The following is a 22,066-nucleotide window of genomic DNA, read 5'->3' on the forward strand; positions in this document are numbered from 1 at the left end:
TTAATTTAACAGCAAGAACTCAGTTTCTCCTATGTGTTTCTATAAACATTTAACAACAGAAGTTTCATTCCAGAGATTTGTAAAATAAACCTGATCAAATCCTTACTGTGACAACAGATGGTGATAGAGAAGATGTAGCATAGGACCTGAAAGTTCAAGAACTGTCAGTCAAGAACTGTAAAACAGCAGCTCTGAAGAACTACAGTAACGGCAAACTGAAAAATAATTACAGTGATGCAAAATCAAAATAAAATGAAACAAAAACTCTAATCAGAGAGAACACAAACACTTTCCTGAAGGTACTGCGAAAATAATGATATGTTTTCCCTTGAGGTCATGTCATCTTGCAGTCGAACATCCTGTTTAATCATTTCATTTTAGAAAATGTTAACACAATAGCTATGTCACCTTGGAGGTTTTAACTCAATAAAAATAAAAAATTTTATATGCAAAGTGTTTCATACAGATGTTTACCACTCCAACAGATGTTTTCCTGTAAGTCCACCTGGGCAATTACATTCACCTTTAAAACTGGAATTAAGATGCAACACACACGCAGCAAAGGACATTGGCTTGAGTGACAGCCAAGACAGCAATTGTGGCACTTGTGTGTATTCATCTTTATCCAGCATTTATAAGCTAGGCTTTATTAAATAAAGATTTACTCAGCTGATTTTTTAAAGTGATTTTAAATGAGATTCTTCTAACTGCATAGCTTTAATCAAGTTCAACAGCAGCCTATTAAGACAAAATAAGAGGTGATATTGCATAGTTGATCTAATATAGTGGTATTAGTTATTTTTATTCAATCATATCAAAAGTAAAGGAAAATGGACATTTCAATGCGTATTTATGACCTTCAACTGCACAATATGGGGAGTCTAATTCTAAATACTGAATTCTAAATAGAGATGAGAGACACAGTATAGGGAAAGAAAGTTTAAAATACATTGCTCTGCCAAGATACTCCAATTTCTGCTTCAGGCGAAAAGTTCTCCATTGAGTAAGTGACTGAGCAACTACGGTCTCTCAGAAAAAGTAACACTGTTTTGCTTCTTGCAGAGATGGTAGGACACTTAGAATTTACAAGCAAATTTGTTGAGATTGAATGGACATGGGATGAAGGTGCTTTATTGAGAAAGCTGAGATGACTTGCAGTCCCTGTTGAAGTAGCATAAGAGAATTAAAATTACAGATCCAAGAGGGAAATGCGATAATGAGCAGGAACAATGTTTTGGGCTGAGAAAATCAGTGACAACAGCATGAATTTGAGTCGCTGCATTAGGAGGGCTCCATTAGAGAAAATATAGAAAATTATTTTGCAAAATCTATGAGAGATGGGCAGAAAGTCTCCTTCTTTTGGTAACGTACATGTTTTTCACTGTGGAAAAAAATTACTGTACACAGTATCGATAGTGACACCTAGTATTAGGATACAGGATACTTGTCTTGCCTTGGAAAAGAAAGACTTCTCAGATTGGGTTCAGAGGAGTAAACGTTCTTCTCTTGAAAATGATGCCCAATGCATCTGATAACCCTGAGAAGACAAAACTAAGGGTTATATGAAGATGCATGCATCTTCCGTGTTTATATGCCTCATTGCATGTTATACTATTTTTGCTTTCTCTGCTTAACATACAGCCAGATTAGATTACTCTAACTTCTAGAAACAGGATTTTATGAAAGAATTATAGGTTTAAGCAGTATGCTTGGATGCCTGTTTAGAAGCAACTACAGAAGCAATCTACTTAAAACACAAAGATATTCCCTTAGCAGGATGTTCAGACCTTGGAAGAAAATATAGTGATAACTTCACTTACACAATCAAACTGAGAAATAATGAATAGTTGCCTCATTTATATTAATCTTAGTTATTTTCTAGTATCACATACTGCTATATCACAGACTATGACTGATCTGTAGAGATTCTTTGCTTATTTTGATTTGATTTTTTTCTGTGCAGTATAGAAGCACGAGGATATTTTTACCATTTGTGAAAATCTGTGTTAACTAACCATAATCTAATAAAATGGAAAGGCAACTGACTGTTTTTACCAGGTACTGAATTTGCTTTTTACTGCTGGTAGATTGAGTAAAGTAAGTTAAAAGTGCAACCAGAAAGTTAAGACTTTTCCAGCTGCACTTTAACAAACACACTTCTAAATGTTGTAACACAAGCCGGTGAACTCAAGGTAAGACTAACATTTAAATCTAAAGCTAGAATTGCACCGCATATCTAAAGCAGATTTAAGCAGTACTTCCTCATGGCATGGCAGTCAATAAACCCAAATCCAAGTAAATCACAAATAGCAAATGTGAATTATAAGGTATAGGAAAATCTCTAAGCAGTTGGCAGTAGTACATTTAGTTTCTCATCTTGAGAAGGATCAGTTTTTATAAGTGTGGCCTTTCTAATGTGGACTCCCCTAGAAGCTATCAAGTAAACTTTAGGCTGAGATCACCCCCTTTGCAAACTCCTGGTGGCCACTGAGTAAAGATTAGGAGTTGAAAAGGAGTCTTCTGTGTTTGTCCTCAGTAAAACAATACACTTTATAGAGGAAGAGTACGTCCTCTTGGAGTTCGTAAAGAGCTAGCAGGGAAGTCAGGATTGCCTTTTCGACTTCATCTGCCTAATGATCACTCTCTCAGGAGCTGACATTTGCTATGCTCAAGTAAACAGCAGTGAGGAGCTCCAAAAAGGGAAACATGCTTTCTTCCTGCTCTATCTTAGCAGATAAAATACAGAAGCTGCAACCTTGAAATATTCTGTTCTAGCATCTTTGCCAAAAGGTCTTATCCTTTTCCTCTGGGATTACGCACATTTTGTCTATGTTATGGTAAGTATTATGTTTAATATTGATTATGCATTTTGTTTCCAGTATCATTTTTTTTTTCAGATATTTGCTATTATTCTATTAGATGGTACTACAAGTAGCCCATGCACAGAGAAAATACAGCTTAATTCGAAATGTTGCCAAATTTCAAGTTTTTTACCACTCTTAAGTGATCCTTTCACCCTTGTCAGCTCATACAAATTTTATTCCTCTCTTCTCCTATAGCCTTCCTTGAAAACACCATGTATGGGTCGTCCTCTTCCATCCTTCCTTTTGCATTGCTCTCCCACCATTATTACACATATTAACATGATTCTCAGAACTGCCAATAGTCTCATGGTTTCTATATAATTATCACCTTCTATCACTACTCTCATACTTGAACTGTCAATTTCCAGTAAATGTATCCTATCTTTCTAATAAAATCTCAGAAAAAAGGAATTTCACAATATTTCCTTAAACTAAAGCTACTACACTATGTGTAATCAACAACTCTTCTAATCACTTTTTTATCTTTTCATTACAACCATTGAGATGCTTGACTAACAATGTGAGTGCTATAGAAATTTCCTCACCTATGTAGGTTCATTTGTTTCCACATTGTAATGCTATTGGTCTGTCTCCACTGATACTTTCTTCTCTAAATCAAGAATACACTCTCATAGGAATTCTAAGGATTCAAGGATTGGATCCTTGACTGTAGTTTGACAACTCCCATCTCCCTTTTGCCTGTAAAAGCTAATTAAAAATCCACATATATATATATATATGTATGCATGTATATATGAGTGCATATATATGTATAAACATGTGTTACATGTATACTTATATGTATACAATTACATGTATACAATTACAATTGCTTATACATATTTATGTATAAGCAATTGTAATTGAAAAAAGTCTTTAATATTTCTTTTTAATTATTATTATATATTATTATATATTATAATTAAATATTTTTATTAAAGCATAACAGGATGAAGACAGCAGATTATATTTCCAAGGTTGCCAATGCTAATGGAAAATTCTACAGAAAATTCTGCTTTGATAGACATAGACATAAAAATTAAGATCTTTAAATGCATTTAGGATATTAGCAATATCGAAATATGAGAAAGATATTAGTCTGCTTATTAACTAGACATTTAGCAAAGGAGTATATCTAAACAAAAAGGTAAACCTGTCTGTATTTAATATGTAGCTACCTTTTAGTTATATAGGAAAGAAATGGACAATATTCTTCGAAATGTCACTGACAGAGAATTGAAAAGCTACATGATCACATAAGCCATTCCCACCCACACTTATCAAATACAGTATCCTAAAAATTCAATATTTTTGACAATATTCAATGTCTGAAATTGACAATAGTCAATATTTTTTCAATAAACAGTTTTTCAATAAACTTTAAAAATATTAAATTTACAGGCACTTAGAAACTCTTATGTACAATTACTAACTTCTGTTAGTAGCAATACAGCTGTTTATGAGCCTACATGTTTCCACGTTGGAGCTCTGTCAGTTTGTTGTATTTCTGCTTTTATACTGAGCAAGATGCATAACTTTTTATATGATATACAATAAGATAGAGGCATTTTCATCATAAATAGATAATATGTTTATAGCTTGGACTAGTCATCATAGATAAAATTGTAAAATTTGTAAAAAAAAAAAAAAAAAAAAAATCTGGACTACCCCAATCAGATCAGTTTCAGAGTTCAAGTTCATGATGTGCTTGCAGAAACAAGTTAAAACTAACTATTCACCCTCACTGACAAAAATGTATTTTATGAAAATACAGGTCAAAATGACAAAAGTGTTCAAGACTATATATTATATCCAGATAAATAATTATCAGTTAATGTAACAAATAAAAATGCTTGCTCCTTCCATACATATCATGTTAATGCCTGCTGCATATCAGAGGACAGAAATTAACCTTATATCTGTGCACTCTTTTATGACTCTTTTTAATTCTTATTCAATTTAAATTCAATAACATTTCACAGCTTCCTCTAAAAAAACCTGAAATACAAACACTAAAACTATTCAAGGTAACTATGTAACATGGACTATCACAATTATTCAAGGTAAACCCAAAAGGGAGTCTGTTTTTGAAATTAATATTTGTTAAAATTTCAGCAGATATACAAATAAAAAGCTTTTTCCTTTTCCAGTATTTAACAGATAGTAAAAACTTATTTTCTAATCTGCCTCTCTCTTCTCAGTTTGACTCTTTGACTGACTTCCTTGAAATGCTTCATGGTAATTCGTTTGGAATTATATGACCAAAAAGTTACTCAGGCCAAGAAACTGATTTTTGCTTTGCACTGAAACTATTATGAAAAGGAACCAAATGCCCTACTAACAATAAGTGCTGGGAGTTCAAAACCAGTAGAGATCACTGAATAATAATATGTTAGCCTAGCGGTACACTGAAACTACTATTTATATTACTATCTTTTTTACAGTAATAAAAGCAAAAAGATAAACTCAGCTATGAAAACATAGCTGCTTAACTAACTTTTGGTTCAGTAGGCACATTACTGGAAGGCATTGCAATGCCTTGTAAAGGGAGTAGCACTCCTTGCACAGAGATGGTTTCTTGTAAAATACCTCACTAGCAAAGTTGCTCTACAGCTACATACTCATTTTTGTGCTTTAATTTAGACAATAGAATTAGTACATTTTTAGATAATTAGAAGAACATTGATGAATGATTAAATCTTTAAAGCCTAACAGTCTCATTCCCTCTTTTATATTAAAGTGGGTAAGATGCAATCATAAGGCAATGTATATATGTAACTTAGTTAATTTGAAAAGATTAGGCATGATCTTACTTTGATCAAATACCCAGTTCCCATTTACGTATAGAAGAAAAATTGCTTCTTTAGAGGCTGCAAGGAACTCTATAAAGAAAACCTACCAAGAATTCTTCAGCTAGAAGAATGCACAGGCAATTCAAATACAGATGAAATGAGAATTATAAAGGAAACTTCCCAGAAGTTTATTTTTCTTACCTGCTGGTTTACGGGAAAATTCCTGTTGATTTTTTTTATCTAGGAAAATGAATTAAAAAAAAGGATTAATAAATATACTCAGTTACTAGAAGAATAAACATTAGATTCTATTACATATATCAGATACTTCCTTCCAAATGACACTTGTAGAAAACAAAGGAGAATCTCCTGCAGTAAAGGGACAGATACATTTAACAAGCTGATGTGAGTAATGGGACATTTCCTCAGATACAAAGTGGTTTATTCAGACTGCTGTTCAGAATTTAAGAAAGGAGAATATATGTGAAATTATTTCTGAATTTTACAATACTCTTTATTTTTCTTTCTTTCTTACTAGAAGCCATAATTTAAACTAGAGTACTAAATATATAAGTATTTCAGAACAATTTACAGTCATCCACAAAGTCATCAAAGCTTCAAGGAAATTCATTTTCCTTGAGAATGATGAAAAAAATGGGCTGGAATAGTCTTTGTAAGATCACTTTGTCCTTCTGACCTAGGTTCAGAATCAAGTGTACAAAAATCAGTTTTGATAATTGCTCAAGTAACTGGTTCTTAAAAACATTCAGTAATATCTATAGGTAAAAAATAAAGAGGACCTCTTCTGAGATACCTGAATCATGAGAAGTTTTTATTTAGCCCTGGAGACCAGCAATCTGTCACAAAAGTTCCTAATAAAAGGAGATTTTAAATGCTGAACTAACCTACTCCTGCCAATAACAGAGAGAAATATTTATTTATTTATTTATTATTTTAAGCATAAGCCCTGAAAGCTTTTGAGCAAATCAAGTAAATTTACCATCATATTCCTGACTGACAGATAATTTCTAGAATTTATTTTTTGTTCTCTTATGCCAGTTTTTCACAATTGTTTTTGTAGTTATGGGGAAAATAAAATTCCACTTAAAAAATAAAAGTATTGTCAATTAGTAATTAGTGGTATAGCCAACCAAGCCCTGAAACAACACTCTAATGTTCACACCACTTTAACCACAGGTACAATATGTTTTTAGAGCAAAAGATGAATTATCGCTGAATTTCCCCCAGTGTTTACAACATCATCTCTAAACAACTATACACAAAAATGAAAGTGGCACTGTGACTGGCAGACTTAAAAAAAAAAATAAGGTTTACTGCAATGGCAGTACCTTATCCATTTTTCATGCAGATACTGACATGTCTGTAAGGCTTCCACTGACATCCCGCAGCTTTGAAGGACAATTCTCACTGGCAAGTGCATGCTGGTAAGCGCTGAATTTAAGTTGGATTTCAAATGCATCTTGAGTTAAGTTTCATAAGAACACTTCTATCCACCTTTCACACATGTACATTAGCTTCAGTTTCATCCTGTCTTTAAGGTGTAAATTAAGACGATGCATTAGCAGAACCAGGACATTTAGTGGACAAAACAGTAAAATATAATGAATCATTTTTAACAGACTCCAACTATCTAATGGAGTTTCTCAGAAAAGGTAGATCAAACAAAGAGTTTAGTGACAGATATAAACATTTCAGGATTTGGGGGATTTGATCCTAAATTTGACATGAAATACTCCAGTAGGATAAATTTTGGTCAGTGTTAGTACATACTTTTAAAATTCTTGTCACAATTATGGATTTTCTTATACTTTAAGTAAGGACTACTGTCAATACTGTGAAAAATTTAACCTATGAAAGAGCCTTGTCAAGGCAAAGAGATTTTACTATTCCAAACAAATTACTAAAAATATGTCTTGAGAGCCAACATACAGCCACATGTGAAATACTATGATATTTGAGCAATTATCTGCAGCAATTATGAACTGCTTCTTCTTTATCTTTAGAAAAGCAGGTGCTGAGGGGTTAAATTTTATTCCGATACAACTCCCAGGAATATAACTAAGGACAAAAATTCTAAGTATGCTATATAAAATGTAGTTGTGGGATTTTGTGATCACCTAAACATGAGAGCAAGAGGAAAGGGTCAAAAATAAGGTGACTGCAATATGTTGCATCTGACTAGTAAATAGGCAGGTGATGTTGATATGAGGTGAAAAGTGCAATAGATTTAGCAGAAGCTACCTTAGAGGACTGTTTTGAAGCATAATTAATTTGTGATGGGGGTACGAACATATATAACTAGCTATATTTCAAAAATCCACCTGGACAAATATGTTAGGACATCATGGCCACGAATGGCACCAGTCAAGGAAATGACATCAAGCGATGCTAAGAAAAGAATGAACCGTGGCCAAATTCAGTTATGTTCATCTAGATGTATTATTTTCACAGTGATGGCTGTGCCTGATCTGCAGAAGAAGAAACAAAGAAAAGACAACATAGAATACATCACTCCTCAACGGTTCATCTTAAAGTGCACACAACGATCACAACCTTTCTTTCCTTAATTGCCTCAGTGCCACAGAAGCAGGAAGCCAGTGGAATATTCCTCCATACTAATTCATGGGAACTGATTCCTATTTTTGCTGTCCTCTTCTGGAAGGCATCTGATTAAGCTCATCAAAACAAGATTTTAAACTTTAACATTCAACTGAAAATGAACAGAACTGTTCACTCTTCTGAGAGATGCTATTTCAGACTTCTTTAAGCAAATATCACTACAAGTGCTACTTTGAGTCCTCATAAGAGGATTCTGAAGTATTATCTCAAACCTGTTATTTATTAGGGGTTTGTCTGACCTTTTTTACTTATTTATTTTAACGAAATTTGCTATTCCAATGTAATCACAGGACTCTCACGAGAAGATAGGGAAAAGTGCCTTTCAGTGAGCACATATAGCCCTAAGAATTCTTAAGGGAAGTATGACCTAGAGATAAGGACACTGATTTCAGGATTTTGGAATTAAAAATAAATAAATAGAAGCAATCATATATTTGAAAACTCTCTACATCCCGTGCTTGCCTTTAATCTACTTCCCGATGAACTATATTGACAACTAAAGGCTCACAATTCTAAGGAGATACTGGGAAAGACTACGATGGAGGTCTCAGGTATCACAACTGGTTCCCTGGAGCAAGCAATGGCATAACAGGTGTTAGCTGCCAGGACAGAGTGCCCGACAGAGAGAGATCTTTCCCTCAAAGTACATGTGGGCACCTCTAAGATTGAAGGGCAGCATTTGGAATGAGTGGACTCCAGCTCCTGCTTAGTATTTGGTTGGTTTGGACAGCAAATCAGATACCCCTTAGTTTCGCAAATGATTTGGTCTATCTTTTGCTTGCAGCCTGTACTTCTCATGATCTTGCTGGTCTCCTTATCAGAAATTTTCCAATTAAAAAAAGAACCCTTTAATATTTTAATTTATAATGGCCACATATCCAGATTTCCCTAAACAATTTAGACTTTGTTGCCTTTTTTATCAGTTGTTTGCATTTCATAACTGTTCATTTACATTAATTAAAAGCTAATTAAAATATAATAGCTTGACAAGAATGTAAATTCATTAAGTAGTTTTTAATGTTATCTCATACATTAAAGCCCTAAAATAGCTCACACCATTGGGATACAAGGTGATTGCTAACAGGTAGAGAGATCATTATAATTTGGAGTAATTTGAAAAAAAGTACAAATTCATCCTGTTATAATCTTATGTTAATGTATGAGTAAAAAAAGAGTAAAAAAAAATTAACCGTTGGAATTATAGTTAGTCTTATTTACTGTTTTTGCTAGATTCCTGTTTAGCAGGTCAGTACAAATCTTAATTTCATTCCTTTTTGCATATGAAGTTTTCCACTATTCTCAGGAGTCATGTGGCAATTTACAACGTGAGAGGTAAATTGTGGTTAGGTTGTGAAAATTGGTTATTCAAGAATGTATGTGCATTGACAATAGCAGGGAATCAAGAGAAAACTTGAAAGAAACATGCAACAATAGATAAAAATTAATTCACATGAAATATATCATACTTTGGTGAATACATTCAAATATATGCTTAACTGCCTACAGACTGCATTTAGAACTTCTTGTTGCTGGTCTTACAAGTTGCAGTAGTTTTGAATCTAGCTGGAAATTCGTATAATCTAAAATCTGTCAAGGGATCTCCCAATGTATTCTAAAGAATATAGGAGCAAAAATGCAAAATTTATTCCTACCTCCTGATCTGCTAGAGATAAAGTCATTCTCTGTTACTTGCTTATCAGTTTTTACCTGCTAAACAATTCAAAGGTTTGGTAGATTGGGAGGTTTCAAACACTGCCCTGACCTCTAGTATTTTCATGCCTGAGATTTTTCTCAAAATCAATGCACTGAACTGCAAATGAACTCAGCCTGAATGAACTCTATATAAAGTTCTGTGAAGTAAGAAAGAGAATATATGAACATATATGTAGAAGAGATGTTTGTAATCTAGAAGAGTTAGTAGCCTGGTAATACACCCATGTCAGGTCTGCTGAGATGACAAACTGTTAGATCCAACACTGAATAATGCATAAGTATAAATATGACCTCTGCTTCAGAATCTGTTCTGGATAGATCTCTTCAGGCTGAAACATTCTCACTATGGTTTCTACATGAGAATAAACGTGAGAAACAGGATGATATACATTTCAATATTCAGAGTTCGGAAATGTATCTTCAGAGTTAAAAGGTTAGAGCAGGTTACAGGAAAACATCCACTCATGAAGTAGTGAAATATATTCCTGTTGAGAATCTTTCACAATTTAAATTTAACAATTTAGAGAAATTGTATTATCCACTGAAGAAAAAGTTTGCTATACAAATCAATCTAAATGGTTTTCAGATATTCAAATTCATTTTACTTCTTGCTGAGAAAACATATACAGATTCCAGAGTCAAGATGTAGTGTATCCTAGCAACTAGCAATCCAGTCTTCCTTTGAATGTATCACGGAATTTCATTTGAAATAAAATAGTTCTAGATCCCTTTATCTAATCTTTAAAACTCTAAACCTTCAAAACTCTCACCACTGACAGAAGATACTGCAGGAAAACAAGTCCATAGTTGGAAGATAATGTTTGGCACTAGGAATCTCAATTCGATTTCCGCTAAGGCATCCTAAACTTTCAAACTTCACTACATCAGTTAGTTGAAGTTAGCATGTTTGAGTTATTACATTTTAGTTAGGATCCTATGTAAAATGTGAAAGAAGCTGTTACATGTTGAATGAATTACCAGCAAATCAACATCCTAGAGCTGCAATGTATCTGCACTTCTCTGAAGAATGAGACTAAGACAAAGAAGAAGTAGATCACCTGTGCGAGAAAAGCTTTAGGTCAATCTTCTTCACAGAATCAGGATAGTGACTCTTATCTAACCATACAGATCCCATCAAAACTGCTTGAATATACAAACTATTGAAGAGAAAATTGATCTTATTTATCAAGTGAGCTAGAAATGATTATGATTATTATTCAAGTCAGAATAGTCTTTAGGGTTTAGATGGCTGCAGGTCTTAGTGTCTCTGTCTACCACATTTATTACTGCAGAATAAGTAACCCTACAACATTCTAGCAGAAAACAGATCACAAAAATAGTTTAAAATTGATCATATACAGCCCTCCTGCTTTAAAATATGTCAGATTTCATGCTTTATCAAGGAAATTAAATAACAAAGATAGTACCTATTTCAATTCTACCTTTCATTTACAATTTCATTACACTATAACATTTGCACTATAATATATAATAAATATATAATATATTATATATTATATATTTATGTCCAGAAGGTTTCGTATAATCCCTAAGAAACTGAGGATAAACTTTGGTCAAGTGTTTGCTATAGTTTGCTTTATTCTCCTGCTCTTGCAAGCAGTTACAAATGCTGGAGTGAATATGTTAACACTACAATTATACAGAAGAGGAGAAATATAAGACTGAAGAGGGACTCAATAGGTCAAAGCTGTCTGCCCAAACCATTTGGAAAGCCCTCTCACAATGGCAGTCTCATAGCCCTATTAGTCATTTACTAGCAGGTACCACTCTACTTGGCATCGGAAGTTTTCCTAATGCATTAAAAACTCTTTCTGGTTGCAGTTTAAGCCCATTACTTCTCATCTAATCCATCACAGAAACAATGACGAAACTGCCTACTCTCTATGTAACATCTCTAAAGTTGAAACATTATTCTTTTCTTTAGGCTAAACAGTTCAGTTTCACCCTGCTTTCCTTACAAGTTCATCCTACTGTCAAAGAAGCCAAAGCCCTCTTTGGTGACACTGCTTGTGCATACGTCGCCAGGACACATTCTTCCCATACGACCAGGAGGACTGAGCGGAACATTACAGCAGCTTCTGACCCCTCAGCCTTCCCCCAAGAGTCTTGCAGTCACTTTTGATCTACTTAGAGTCACATCGAAAGAGTCGGTCATGACCACATGAATGAGCAGCCTGAGTTAATGCTTATTTGGCTGGATGGCTTTGGCAGCATCCCTCAGGTTTTAGCTTCTGGAGACAGAAGATCTCCCATAATGTTAGGTCCAGTCACTAGACAGAATTTTTCCACGCACATAGCAGTGAGTCACTCATAACCAGTTCATCTCTTCCTCATGGGAATGGTGATCATTAACCTCACACCTTTTCCAACCTGCAGGGCTTTTCCTTTTTCTTCTTCTTCTTCTTCTTCTTTTTTTTTTCTTACTCTGTCATCAGGTTTGAATCTTCAGTTACTGCAAACAGCATTGTAATGTATTCCTGCCTGAGAAGAGACCATTTTCCTATGCAGAAGATGCACACATTAAATCCTATCTTTACCCAGATCTTTCTGATTCACTGTCTGTGATATTATGGATTTCCCTGACTTGCTTTGAATCTTGATATCTACAGCCTTTGTTTCCAGATTTCCCTCAGTTTGACAACTTTCTTATGAAATTCCTTTGCTTATTTCTTAAGAGATTTTGCTACTAGATATTCCCCATTCTAGGCATCCTTCCTTCTCAGTCTTCATTGGGAAAGGAAATGTAAACCATAACTCCTGCAAATCCAGTTTAAGCACTGAGATATCTGAAATTTTGGTTCTATTTAAGGTTTTGATCTACACCACTAGAAGGTGCTGGGAAAAAAAAAAAAAAATCTTGGTAACAGACTTTATATTCCCACCATCAGTTTGCTTTGTATGTGGTATGTTTGTCAAATCTGATTAATCCTCCCCTTATTCGCAGCTTTTAAGGGGCTTGTTCCTTTAGTCACTCTGCTGCTTGCCAGCCTGGGGTTCTCAGTCCAGCTTGGCTGAAACAGGATCAGAGTCAGTTTGCTGAAAACTACAGCTAAATCTGCTCTACTCCTTCTCTCTCAATCTATCAGCAAGCTTCTGACCTTGCCCATAAAGAGTTCAGAGCTTGCCAAGGTTTGCATTATTCCAGGACTTCTCACTTAGGTGGATAACGACTTTTACAGTTTGCAATTTGGCCTCAGTGTTTTATAAAACAAAATGGGCAGCAAAAGAGTGGAAGAAAGGGAGCATTTTACACAATTATATATAACAGATAAGGCAATTAACTTTCTTGAAAGAACCTAATGCCCTGAAGAAATGTAGCTAGTGATTTTTAAAGTGCATTTAATACTTATACAAAAGTATATAGGTCTAAATGAATTTCTGCTGGCAAACTTTAATAAATTTGCCAGTTGCCAATGCCTTTACCTGAGGCAATGAAGTTAAACAGCCTTTCTTTAGATTTTACTGGTAACATTTCTCTTCCCTCCCCCCAGCTCCATCACTTTCCATTTACTTTAGTTCAAGTGGCTTAAAAATAAACTTATAGGACCATCTAGTCTTTATTGTATTGTACCACATTTCACATTTTGTCTATAAGAATTACACACAATCATTCCTTTGGAGCTCTGAAGAAGAACAGTAGTATTTATGAAAATATTTCGACAGCACCAGACAACATACTGCTTGCAATTAAGCTAAAAAAATTACCTATGTTGCTTAAATCATCTGGTTGTCATAATATAAAACAGCTGCTGAAACATCAGGGTCAAGTGATAATGAGCTAGGTATTAACATAACTGCTAAATCTGATACTAATTAAATAAAAATGTTTTTGTATGCAACTCTCAATCAACTATAAAAGTTTTGTTTTTTCAGTGCTCTGCAGAAAATTCACCAATCATCCTTGTAATTAATCATTTCAAACTTCACAACTGGGCCACAAGCTTGAAAAGTCTGGAATCTAGTTCCCCTCTAAGAATGCAATTCCTTCTGCTGATCTGCAATTTCACCTCAAAACTAAGAATTCAATTTGATGTCATTATAAAATGAGAATATTTTTAAAGTAAAAGTACTCACAAATATGGACTTTCTAAAGTATTCCATGGTAATTCGGAAAAGGAATAGCCAAATACTGAGCAAGACGGCCATTTACAAGTGCAAAGAACTGTGAAATGGGCAGGATCATGGCTGTAAGGCAGGCCAAGGGACACAATATGTCAAAGCAGCAAAAAGAAACAAGGTACAGATTTTTGAGAAACCACAAAATTTTCAAACTCAGACATTTTTTTAAGAAGTTTGTTAAAACCGAAAAGCATTAGTGGCATATTTCAAAAGCATATTTCAAAAGCATATTTCAATTCAGACAACAATAATGTTAAACTGACATACTAATAATTTTTGGTATTTTTTCTCTCCTTGCAAGCCTTAATCAGGAAGGATTTTGAATAATTAAAAACCAATAGAATTCTCCTCAACTTTTTATGAACTATCAGCTTCCCAGAGTTCAGCAAGAGTAAGACTAGCACTGAAGATGCTGCAAGTAAATTTAAGGATGATTTTTGTTTTAATGCACTTTTCAAGCTTTCCTATGATAAAACTATGAACTCTTATTGAATTTCACTGCATTCTATTAGGCTAAATATCATCTTTTAAGATCATTTTTAAACAGAGAATCAAAAAAGAAGTAAAACATTTCAAAGCTACTTAATTGTGATGTATTTCTGCATGAGTGAGATATGTTACATTGTACATCATGTTGAAGAAACATTTTTAAAGACCTTTTACTGAAAGTCCATCTGTCTCAATATATTTCAGAACAGCAACTAACTGTCCAACTGCATTTCTTAAGAGAAGAGATTGTTTAGACAAGACTATAGATTTTTGCTACAGTTGTTCTTGTAGACCAAAGGAAATTGGATTTTGTAAGTTAATAAATGCAAATATTATGCAATTCATCTTTTCAAGATATCACAATGCTTCATCTGCTCTTCAAGGACAGTTTCAACAATAAAACATAATATCAAAGGAAGAATCATCATTATGACACTCAAATTACTGGAGCAAACTGAACAAATTATTAAATAACTATCTTATTCACAGAAATGTAACCTCCAAAAATTTTTAACACCACTTTCTGTCATTGGACTAGCAAAGTTTTAGTTGTCAAACATAGACATTAATTTTCCTGAGAGAAAAAGGCATGGAACACACATGCTCAGGCAACAGGTACAACACAGTAGGTCAAGACCAGCTAGCGATTTTTTCAGCAAAGGTATATTGGTTTGTGGAGACAATGACATGAGTAGAAGAGTTCAAAAGTTCAAAAACTACCATTTACAACATGTTGAATGTGTATTTCCAGCTGCAAGGAAAATGGATGGTGTGTAATTACTAAAATTGTACGTGGTTACATTGCTGTATATTGCCACCTTAACTTGTCACTATATGTGAACTGGTTGCGTAACTTGATGTTATTGTAACAACAGTTAAAATAATAATAAACATAAATATCTGAACGGGGTGTTATTTCAGAATTCAGAACCAAACAAAGCAATTAAATATCTGAATGATATCATGCCTATTCATAAAGAAATACCCTTAGCTGAACTGGGCCATTGCAAGAGCATAATTGCAGTGCCCAGGAAGGAAACATAATCCCAACGCTGAATGACGGCAGCAATTCATATATCAAATACAGAATTATTCTTTTACTATGCGTTCTAACTGTCTTAGCAGTAATTAGGTGGGTATTAGTGCATATTGCAATAAAGCAAAGATTTTCTTTTGAGCTGTTCTTGACTGGAAAAGCTAGTAACGAAATGAAGTCATAGCTATATAAAGATGGCTTTCACTCCTGAAACCATATTCATTGTGCTCTAAGCCACAGAGAATTTACAATGTCTATTTTACTTTATTTGATCTAGAAAATTTCTGCACTCAGTAAATGGATATAGAACAGAAGTGCCATCTTTTGTAGCTTGTGACTAATGCAACTAGGACACAGTCGACACATGTTTTCTGACTCCTGAAGTATTTTTACCTTTACACTGAAATAAATTATAAAGAATTTATATACTTAAAACTATTCTCGTTAAACTACAACTAGTCTCCTGCTTGGTTTCTTACCTGTTCTAACTTTATTCAAGACCATTTCACACTTATAAATGTTAGCAGTCACCTGTTTGCAACAAGTAAATGCTGATACCAAAGAAGATTTAATATTTTGACTTTCTTGCAATCATCTGTCAATAATGTTCAACATCCAGTGAACAAACCCTTTCCTCTGCCTCTCTCTGTCACCACTGGTGTGTGTCAAAACAATTTCTTTTCATCCTTACTGTTACTGTCCCCCTGCCAAGCAAATTTTTTTTAGTGGTCTTTCTGGTTCTCCATACTCATGCTATACTTCCTGAGGCCACCCTCAGCAGCAATGCAATTCTGTTCACTAGGTACTTCTGCCTCATGTTTTAGATTAATGAAGACTTCATCGTTTAGCCAAGATGGTCCTTCTTTCACTTACTTTAGTTTCTTTTCAAAGGAATAGTATAACTTTTATTCACATTCTACTTATTGAAATATCACTATCCATTAATTTTGGCTATACAAGTATTTATATATAAAAATCTGAAAAAGTTCTTTAGCACTGACAACACTGTATTGGTAGACTCCTCAATGCTCTACAGGAAATACTACTGTGACAGAGACAACTAATATAAAGCACTGCTAAGAAGGTGACATCAGACTGATAAGAAGAGTGGCAGTGTTGGAAAAAAACTCCAAGAAGAAAACATGTAAAAATATAAGATTCCTTCTGTAGCTGAAGGGATAGAGTTAATATTTTTGAAGCTAAAGATTTCTTCTGTATTCAAATCTAACAGAAAAACATGTCTTAGAGTTGTGCTGATCAGATAAAAACAACATGACCAGTGAAGCTACATAAATCAGTAAGACTGCAAGGCAATTTTTTTCATATTACTTGCTGATGACTTGGTCAAGATACAAACTGCCTTTTAAGTCACTCCAGCGTAAAGAATGAATGGTATTATAACCAGAAGGAAGAGCAAAATTTCTGTGAGTTTGAGTTTAAGAAAACTTTTAAACCAAAATGCAGAAGTTGTGATTTGTTCTATGCACTTATTAAGGAAATGGGTTTTGGATCAGAGAACTAAACAAAAGTCAGACAGCTATAATTGCTGTAATTGCTATGTCTGCAACATATTCAGCTACCCTAAAGGCAGCTTACTTTTCTTGGTAAGATCATTTGCAACCTTTAGAGATTTCTAATTGCTATGCACACCCTTGGTACTATTCTTTTCTTATTTATATTATATTTTCCTGACTTCTGCTCATTATATTTTGAGATGAAAATACTATTTTTAGTTAAGGTTAGGTAAATTAATGTGCTAATCTTTATACCGCTGCAGTAAGAGTAGTTACCTTAATTAAGGTGCAGACACAATTTTCTAATTATTCTATTGCTTTCAGTTAAGTTTCAGTTTTTGGGATGATAGCAGAGATATACTGATTATTTATTTAGCCACGTAACTTTAAAAATAATCTGTTTAAAAACAGCTTGTATTCACTTCCTCCAAGAAGTGCATCATATGCAAATATATAGAATAGATTGAAACTGTTCTATGCTGCAAGCTAAAAACATGTATGTAGTCATTGCTCACTTGTATGATATCCATTAATTATAATGCTAATGTCCTTCAAGATCTGCATGTTATTTGAATTTGCATTTGTAGGAATCTTCTTAAAATAACAAACATCAAGAGTTTCTTTGCTGTCATCTGGGGCACCTCGGGAAAACTCATGAGGAGAAAAACCTTTTCAGCATCTCCGCATACTTTATGGAAGTAGCTAACAACATTAATACAGCAAAAAAGTGAAACTGAAACAGTAAAACAAGTATCTGAATGTCAGCTCCTTTTCTCTCTTTGACAGTTCCTTTCTTCATGAATGGTATGAAATAAGATGGCATTCACAACTCAGTGGACATTTTTCAACAAAAGCAATCTTACTAATAGTTTGGAGAATTAAACTTGTCATTTATGCTTCCTTCTAGATAGAGTTTAAATTTTTATATCATTTTGCTTCCATAATATTTTAATCATCTCTCTGCTCTCTTCCACAAACTGTGATCTTCAGTTTCTCTTTCCCATAACGTAATACAGCCACAAATTCACTTAATACAAATGCCACCTGCCTCTGCCATGAATGCTTTTCTTCAGCCTCACAAGCTTAATTCTACCAGGCAGCCTAACCAACAGACAGCAAACAGAGTGTAACATAACTCTTGTCAAATTCCTCCATTTTAGAATTTCTAAATTTTGATATTTTGGGTTTTGGAGTGGGATGATTTGGAGGATAGTGAAAGTGGAATTTCACAGAATCACAGAATTCTTTACAAAAAAGTTTTATAATTTTTTTAATTACAGAAAACTTTCCTATTCTATAGTAACTGGCCCCTACACAATATGCATCCTTATGCATATCCACATGTTGCTTTATAGAGAACTCACGTAATTAAAAAAAAAAAAAACAAAAAAACAAAAAAACAAACAAACAAAAAAAAACCACCAGTTCATGTCTGGAGAATTGAGAACACAGAATGTGGCCAACCTAAGAACAGTTTTGCCGTCTAGCTGCATGGTACAGACTGCCTTGTGGAGTCACACTGAAAGTGCAATATTAGATGTGTCCTGGTCTCTTCTAACACAATCTCTTCCCACTCTCAAATCTACCTGTTCCTTCTTTTTCTTTCTCTTTGAGGTTCATGCCTAATTCATGTTACCAAAGACAACACTTTATTTAAGACATTACAGGTTTTTATACTTTCTTTTTTTCCTGAACAGAATTAGTTTAATATTAATGAAATGAGTAAGTATCACAAATAAGAAAAAGAGTAATTTCTTCTTTGTAATTAGAACAGTAATACAATGGGGATTAGGATTTCTTCTAAATTTGTTGTAGGCTTGTACTCCAGTAAAGGATAAAATTATGCTTAAACATCAAAAACTTTCCAGTAGAACTCATCTCCTCAGTCTCTGCACCTGAGTGGAGAAAGCAGTAACTACAATGAATGGCCAGGCAAATAAGAAAAAGAAACAACAGATATTTTCACTTATTTTCCACACTTTATTTCCAGTCTTTTAGCTCTGCTAAAACAACTGGTTTGGGGACTGTACTGTGGACCTAGATTAGTGATTGGGTCAAAAAGTCTGGGGGGAAAAAAAGTGCACTGTAGTTCATGGAGTATTTGTGTCCATTTCAATCATGATAGGTGATTACCCACTCACAACAGGGGAGATATGGTGCTCAGACTGAAGGAGATACGCAGACATCTGCTGCTTGTAAGCAATTCTCCTACTCAAGGGATAGCCTGGATGAGAGCCACGTTCTAGAAAATACACTTTTGCTGCCTGCTAGATGTGCACGAATTTTATGAGACCCTCAATAGACAGCAAGCAGAGCTGTCTTTGGACCAAGGGCCAGAGCTTCAGCGCTGCTCTATCTCAGAACATCCTTTGGCCCGGGGCTAGAAAGTCAGCTTTAGCCCTGCAGGCTGAGTGACACTGAGATCTCCTGTCTCACATGTCAAGGCGACTCTTCTAACCTTTAGGCTATTATGCTAAAATACTCACTTGCCATCTCCTATTAGAAATGGGAAAGGTAAGTACCTAATTCAAGGAGACTGAATTACCCTTTGGAGATTTCTACACTCCTCATATAGTAATGGGACAGATGTATGTGCCTAGGTTAGCAGGAATGGATCACTTTCTGTAAGTCTTAAAGACATACTATTTTATCCATTGACTATGTAGGGAGTTTGAATGGAAAGGATCTCTCCTTCTTAGGGACAAACACCTAATATTTCTGCGAAATAGTGATTAATTTAGTTAAATTAGATTAAATTCCTATATTTTTATCCTATTAAAAAAAAAAAGAGGGAATTGTATTTCCTTGGCAATGTGATACCAAAAAGCAGGAACTGCTAAAACTCCCCCGACAATTTTAAGTCTGCTGAATTATTTGAGAAGCTGCAGCACGTTGACATACCATAAGAAGTATTTCATCTTTTTTTATTACCTTACAAAATTACCTGAGGACGTAAATATAACGAACAATGAAAGCAATGTCTTCTCCTAGGCAGAATTAACAGACTTTTCCCTGAAGAAAGCTGTGATAAGTTTGCATGATCATTCACTAATTAAAATGATTCATAGACTCACATCGTTTTTGCAGTATGGACCTATTACATTGCTTTTTACTTTGCTTTTTTTGAGATTTATCTGTACAAACTGAAACCGTATCAAACATGCAAATAATCATCTCTACATAGTTTGCTTGCACATATTCAAATTCAACTCTGAACAATTTCATCTAAAGAGAAAATTGCTTATCCTTTTACTTAAATGGTCAGTGTATTACTGATGCAATGGGTTACAAAAATTATTTACTAGTCATCTGATTTCAGTGAATCATACTGAAAGAGGAGTAGAATATCTATTAGCAATTAAAAACAGAAAAAAAAAAGTTTTATGCCATTTGAAAAGTAGCCTGATGATTAAAACTAGGATTTATTATGTTAAAAAGCTAAATTCTCTATTTGTGCTGACTTTATGTCATCTTTCTGCTAATGTTGGTAAAACTAGGCATAAGGATTAATGTGCATCAAGTGCTTTCTCAGTTGCATTTGTGTTCTATTTTAAGATAGTGAACCTCTAAGCAGTCATAGGACAGACGAACAAGCTTTTTTAACTGCTGGGTTGCCTCCTTGATTTGATGATTTCCTCATTCTCTTTATCTGAAAATTAGTGTCTAGTTTTCCTATCACAGGATATGTGATAAGAAATTAGAATTTAGGAATTCAATTTTGTACGAGTATTTTGGTTATAAAGTGCTCTCTTCACAGACTATCCTGTCATCATTGATAACTGGCATATAAAGCAAAACTGCAGAATGAAGAACTAATTACCCACATCGAGTAAACAAAATACAAGCCATTTTGCTAATAGTCAAATACATGTGATTAATATGCCCTGAAACACTATTCTATGTAGCATAGGATGTCAGCATGGGAAGAACTTTAGCTTTGCCACGCAGATTCCTGCCACTTAACCATGTGAGAGACAGAAGAAACTATCAGGGCTAAGAAGCTTGATGCAGAGTTTCATAATGTCTTTTGTCAGTAGAGGAACGGCAAGTCCAAGGGCTCTTGGGTTCATTTCCTCAGCAGGAGATCCTCCCTAGTGGATAACGAATTTTCACAACCTAACCACAACTTACCTCTCACATTGTAAATTGCCACATGACTCCTGAGAATAGTGGGAAAAAGCATGGGTGTTTTGCCTGTTTTCCGGTTAGCTGGACTTGTCTGCCCCAGCCTCTCTAAGCTGTCCCTGAACCACTCACATCCCTCTTCTCTTCCCCAGCCCTCTGCCTCTTCCTCTACTCTCTACCTGAGGCTAAGATAAGCTATGCACGACTAGAATGTGCTGTATGTCTGCAGTACTTTATGAAGCAAGACAACCAAACGGAGAAAGTGCTTTCAACACATTAGTCTACTAATAATGTATACCCTGAGGTGTTTTATGGCTCTTTGAGTGCATTTCAATTTATTTTAATTCTTTTTCTTTTTCATTGGTTGTGGAAGAAAGGTAACACTTTTGATGTACCCACCTTTCAAAAATATATCCTAAATGGGAACAAGCTAACCTTGCTTACCTTAACATGAATAATGATATTCATGTTTTGTTTTAAGGCTGAAGAGATGAGGGACACAAGGAGAAAAGTTATTATTGTCTAGCCTCCAGGTTCCCAACTGCTGCTTTATCAACAGCAGTTTGTGATTCCGTAACAACTTTCCACACTCTCTCACTTAAAATAAACCAACAGTGGAATACTGAACAGGGAACTGAATAGTTCCTTGAACAACAAAAACTGCGTTAAAGGAGCTGGAAGTCTCCAACTGCTATTGAGAGGGCACCTTGGCATTTAGGCAGGAAAGGGCAACTCACAGTGGTTACTCTCTTC

The 22,066-nt window shown here is 34.5% G+C and overlaps 1 protein-coding gene across 2 annotated transcripts in view; it reads right to left on the bottom strand.

Moving 5' to 3' along the window:
* The window catches only part of SNTG1 (syntrophin gamma 1), a 156,912-nt gene that overhangs the window by 63,407 nt on the left and 71,439 nt on the right, over positions 1–22,066 (bottom strand). For both annotated transcript variants that reach the window (XM_062568243.1, XM_062568242.1), the window contains exon 11: positions 5,858–5,896. In XM_062568243.1, coding sequence (XP_062424227.1) covers positions 5,858–5,896 — 39 coding nt within the window. The remainder of the gene's footprint in view (positions 1–5,857; positions 5,897–22,066) is intronic.

Source organism: Rhea pennata, chromosome 2 (assembly GCF_028389875.1).
Source record: "Rhea pennata isolate bPtePen1 chromosome 2, bPtePen1.pri, whole genome shotgun sequence".
Classification (NCBI taxonomy): Eukaryota; Metazoa; Chordata; class Aves; order Rheiformes; family Rheidae; genus Rhea; species Rhea pennata.